At 35.5% G+C, this 5760-nt stretch overlaps 1 protein-coding gene across 1 annotated transcript; it reads left to right on the top strand.

Annotated features, from left to right (window-relative positions):
* Nucleotides 1-1546: 1546 nt before the first annotated feature.
* Nucleotides 1547-3853, top strand: LOC111470609 (L-type lectin-domain containing receptor kinase IX.1-like). The gene is made up of 2 exons (XM_023116170.1): nucleotides 1547-3737; nucleotides 3773-3853. The coding sequence occupies exon 1, from the start codon at nucleotides 1547-1549 to the stop codon at nucleotides 3707-3709; it is 2163 nt and encodes a 720-aa protein (XP_022971938.1). The 3' UTR covers nucleotides 3710-3737; nucleotides 3773-3853.
* The last annotated feature ends 1907 nt before the right edge of the window (nucleotides 3854-5760 follow it).

The raw sequence follows: 5760 nt of genomic DNA, 5'->3' as shown, positions 1-5760 counted from the left end.
AAAAAAAAAATTAACACACTTTCGTTGACTAAATTTTAAAATTTTTAGTTCTTTAATTTATTTAATATTCTAAAAAATCAAGAATCTATAAATAAAAAATAAAAAAAAATGAAATTACTTTTTTGGGAAAATGATATATTCTTAATGGTATTTATTATTTTTGGGGAAAAAAAAAATCTATGCTTATTTATTTCTTTTAAGTCAAATAAAAAGTATTTCCCTTTAAATTATTAAGTATTTTTAAATTAAAACGTGATTTTTGTTATTTTTAATAAAATTTTGATTTATGGTGGAAAACAAGCCTGATTCTATCTTTTCTTGGCCCACAAGGCCAGCTGTGACCAGAAAATTGTGATAATGATTTAAATAAGCCCTACAAACTACAAAATTAATTGATCATGACGATCATAAAGTATTCAATTGATACCAAATTTCGTGAGTTTTCATATTTCATATAGACGGACTTAACTCCAGAGTGACGTGTCAAGACTCATGTTGGAACCTTAACTTTTGAGGTTATGGTTTGGAGCCCTTTTTAGCCTTGTTCGAGTATGTCCATGACACGCTCGTCTATGAGCTTATATCTATTAGGATCGTGTCCTTCATGATATGAGCATACATATGGGGTCACCTACATTTACGAGATCTAATAGGGTCATGCCTTGTACTGATGTGAGCTCACTCCTTGCATGCATATAGTGTAATCTACTAGGTCATGCCCTACACGATATGAGTACACATATGGTGTCACTCTTTGTATGTACCATACCATTAAGATGGTGCCTACATGATATAAGTTCATATACGATGTCACTCCTTACATGTATGTGATGCAATTTACTAGAGTCATGCCCTACACGATACGAACCCACATGACGGGGTCGCTCCTTACATGTATATGATGTAATTTTCTAAATTTTATAGGAAGAATAATACAACAACAAGGTAAAAGTGAGAGATTAAAGTAAAATATTTACGAGATCAAAATAAACCTCGACATTCCAAAAAAAATAAACGTTAAAATCGCTACTGATACATATTGTCGATCTATACTAAAAAGAAAAGGCATAATTAACGCAATGACCTAGGTCATGAACATGAATCCGCTCATCCACGTATAATTCTTAAAAAGAAAAAACAAGAACTCATTTCAAACCATGCAAATAATGTCAAACAATCCAATGTAAAGACGGTTTACCATGCATCGGGTGTCATACGAACTTTCATTCTTCGTAGGACAACTTCTTGGCTGTCACTCTTCGGGTCGTGCCAGAGGACGCACAGCAGCTTCCCGTGGAGCCTACCGATGGTTATACCTTGTTTTCTTAGGGTACCTACACACTGCAGAATAGTAGACTTTTAAAAATACACCTTGGAAATTTCAGGCAGATTCAAGATATGCCCCCAAATCCCCGTCTTCCATACAGCTTCCTCATCGCTGTTTGTTCACACATTCACTTTCCTGACAGAGACAGAGAGATGAAGACTATCATTATTGTATAAATTCAAGTCTTCTCCTTCATGGCTGCCTAGGATCTCTGCATCTATGTCTCCCATGGAGGTCTCTATGCTCACCTCTCCAAACCTTTTCCTCCTAATCTTCTGCTACTATAGCTGCTTGTGGAGTATAACCAACCCAGTTTCAGTTTCAGCCACCATTTCTTCTGAGAACTTAACGTTCAGCTTCGTTGGTTTCGACCCGAATGGCCACAACATTCATTACGAAGGAAATGCATACTCTTCCAACAATGTCATTCAGCTAACCATGAACCAGAGAGACATGCCTCGCAATGGAAGTGTTGGCCGTGCTACCTACAAAGATCCTCTCCATCTTTGGGAGAGTGTCCACAAGAATCTTGCAGACTTCACCACCAACTTCTCCTTCTCAATCGACTCGCAGGGAAGTCACCCTTATGGCGATGGCTTTGCCTTCTTCCTCGCCCCAAATGGCTCGAGTCTTCCGCATAACTCAGGAGGTAGGAACTTTGGTCTCTTGAATTCCAACAAGAATGATCTAGAGTACTCAACACCAACACCAACAGCCAACAACTTCGTTGCTGTTGAGTTCGATACCAAATCGAATGTATTATCGGAGGATCCGGGGGGGAATCACATCGGCATCGATGTAAACTCCGTTATATCTCAATGCACTACTTCATGGTGGTGGAGTGACATAGAAAACGGTGGGAAAGTTCAAGCAGTGATAAGTTACAATTCAACCTCCCACAATTTGACTGTTTTTCTAGTTGATGAAGGAGATTCTGAAGTTTCTCCAAGAAACTCCTCTAGCTTCTCTTTCAATATTGATTTAAGAGAGCATCTACCAGAATGGGTTACGATCGGCTTCTCGGGATCAACCGGAAATCTATTCGAGATTCATACAATTAGCTCGTGGAGTTTCAACTCTAGATTACAAGTTGAAGTGAATGTTAACACCACAACTGATCCAGCTAGCTCTCCAGTTCACTCCAATATAGGAATTTCCATGAAATGGCTCATGATAATCTTGGAAGTGGCACTTCCACTCATTCTAATCTTGGGGTTTGCTTGGTTTTGGATATGGATCATGAAGAGAACCAGTAGAAGAAGAAGCCTGAGAAAGGAACAAGAGGAAGATCTTGAGAACGAAACAGGGCCAAGGAAGATTTCATATAAAGATCTATCAGAAGCAACCAACAAATTCAGTGATGAAAATCTATTGGGAGAAGGAGGTTTCGGGAAGGTATACAGAGGATTTCTAGACAACAGGGAACTTGATGTAGCAGTGAAGAGAATCAGTCCAAACAATCTCCATCAAGGCTCAAGAGAATTTGCATCAGAAGTGAAAACAATCAGCAAATTAAGGCATAAGAACTTGGTAGAACTAATTGGATGGTGCTGCAGCAGAAACGAAGAATATCTCATAGTCTATAAATTCATGCCAAACAAGAGCTTAGATTTCCATCTATTTCAGCAAAACAATCTCCTAACATGGAATCACAGATACAGAATCACAGTAGGTTTAGCCTCGGCACTACACTATCTACAAGAAGAACAAGATCCATACGTTCTACACAGAGATATAAAATCAAGCAATATCTTACTAGATGCCGAATTCAACGCGAAACTCGGCGATTTCGGGCTTGCTAAACTCGTAGACCGTGGAAAACCATCAACATCCACCACGCTACGAGGAACAGAAGGTTATGTAGCACCAGAGTACCTGCAAAGCAGCATTTCAAGTAAAGAATCCGACATCTACAGTTTCGGCATCGTGTGTTTGGAAATCGCCTGCGGAAAACGAGCCCTAGGTGAAACGAGAGAAGACGGAAGGAAATGTTTGATAAAGCTAGTTGAATGGGTGTGGGATTATTACCGACGAAGGAGTGTGATTGAGGCCGCGGATCCGAAATTGCGCCAAATTTTCAAAAGAGATGAGATGAAGCAACTGTTGATCGTCGGACTTGCTTGCGCTCAACCGGATTTCTGTCTGCGGCCTTCGATCAAACAGGTGATCGACATGCTTAACTTCAAATCTCCATTGCCGAATCTTCCACTGGAATATCCCGGATTCTCGACATCTGCGGTGTTTTTGAGTGCGCAAATGGAATCATTATGTTCTTCGGCGTGTTCAGAGAACGGTAATCTCCATGGCAATAGCATATCTTCCAAGATTTCCACAGCTTCTTCCACATTTTCGAACTTGGGTTTATTTCGATCTCAACTATGAATCTTCTTCCTTCTTTCATCTCTTGAACATTTTTTTGGTTCGTGAAATTTCTGATTCGGTAACAATTTACTCATTTTTTATGCAATCATAGTGAGAAACATTATGCAATCTGTTTTTAGAATGCAATAAATTATTGTGAAGAAATTCTTTATGCTATTGCTTAAACTATGCAAACAAATTATGATCTATAAAAATTTAGGGGAAAGTATAAGAACAGATGAAGTCCACCAGACCCGACTCTTACCAGAAAGCCTTCTTTGTCCTACAATTCATAAGACCTCGTCACAATTGCTTGCACTTTGATGGCAGCGGACTTGTGATTGTGCGTCACTCACTTTCCAACAACAAGTGAATTAAGTCTATTCGTTCTTGCGTCGTCTACGGTCAAGTAACGTATGCTCGAATCTCTAGCGGTAACGGACTTACGGGTGGCACTCACTTTCCAGCAACAAGAGAGTTAAGCCTATTCATTTTTACGTCACCTACAAGCAACGTATGCTCGAGCCTTTATTGAGAAGAAGAAATAAAATAGAGTTCATTTGCAGCGGGAGAGAACAGGAAGAAACAAGCATAAATAATAATAATAAACAAAAAATATATATATATATATATATATATATATATATATATATATATATATATATATATTATTATTATTATTATTATTTTTTGTTAAGATATTATCGTATAAGCTAATAATTAAAAGTGAGAAAAACTAAATTTAATTAATTATTTGTAAGACTGGAATTCGTTGATTTGAAAAATAAATAGTTTATTAAATTAGGCAAAATTAATAAATAAAAAAAATTAAACTTTATATTTTGTTGAAATTTTAAAAATACCATAATACTCTTATTTTTCAAAATATATATTATATATATAACACCCTTAAATTTTTAAAATGTTGAAAAGTATATTTACACTTAATATTTTATTTTAAAATTTACAAAATACTCTAAAAAATTTAAGAATATTTTTAGTTATTTTTAAAATAAAATACTAATAATTTCTATATAGAAAAAAATTAAGATAAAATTTAAGAGTATTTTAATTAATTTAAGCGTTAAATAATTTATTATATTAATATAGCATTGACAAAAAAAAAAATATATATATATATATATATATATATATATATATATATATATATATATATATATAGTAAGATTCAACTAATGATCAAATTAAAAAAATAATTAAAATTTTCTAAATTATTTAAGTAAGTTTATAATTTAGTATTAATAAAATGGTGTAATGTGGATAACAAATATTTTTAGTCAAACTACTATTATCATCAAATATATAATTTGTAACAATTTAAAACAAAAAGCACTGTCTAGTGGTAGAATAGTACACTGCCATGATATAGACTCGGGTTGATTCTCGGCTGGTGCAATGTTTTTTCTTTTCCTTTTAAAAAATCTTGGCTCTTTCGGTTCCTTTTCAATTTTACCCTAAACTACAATTATATATTTAGTTAATAAATTTTAATATTTTGCCACACTAAAGACGACTTGGATGGAAAAATAATAACAAAGTTTCGCCACTCTCCTTTACTAAGATGTTTTGTTCCAGGGTTGCGAGCTAGAGGTACCATAGTTTATGGCTAAAGCCCGTAATAGAGAGAACGGTAAGGATAACGAGCGTAGAGGTCACCAAGTGGGTGGCAAGAGAAACGGACAATTGCAACATGAGTCTTAGGACAATCAATTCCATTGTATTTGTCTATATCGGGCATTATGTACACGACATTCTCAAAATCTTCGGTTAGTGACGAACCTTAATCCAAAGAGAGAGTGCTCCCTATACCACCAGCTTAATGCATTATCTCTCTCGAAATGCAACAAAAGGAATGAAAATTCATGAACCAACCTCGTCGTCTTCATCCCATAGGAACTACGAGATCACTCCAAAGACGTGGTCTCACAACTTCGCTCTTGAACCTTCTTTTACTCCTTGGGGTTGTGGCCATAATCTTTTGTTATAGTTATTTGAGTATGTTTAAATTAAATTTGTGGGTTTGGGAAAGGGTGAAAAATATAAGTGGAAGT

This window comes from Cucurbita maxima, unplaced genomic scaffold, assembly GCF_002738345.1.
Source record: "Cucurbita maxima cultivar Rimu unplaced genomic scaffold, Cmax_1.0 Cma_Scf00046, whole genome shotgun sequence".
Taxonomy (NCBI): Eukaryota; Viridiplantae; Streptophyta; class Magnoliopsida; order Cucurbitales; family Cucurbitaceae; genus Cucurbita; species Cucurbita maxima.
Note: the sequence above shows the minus strand (reverse complement) of the source record. Positions and strands in the feature narration are given on the sequence as shown.

What these genes read in the sequence shown, in the direction of transcription:
- LOC111470609 (XM_023116170.1), top strand. Translation starts at nt 1,547, where the DNA reads ATGTCTCCCATGGAGGTCTCTATGCTCACCTCTCCAAACCTTTTCCTC.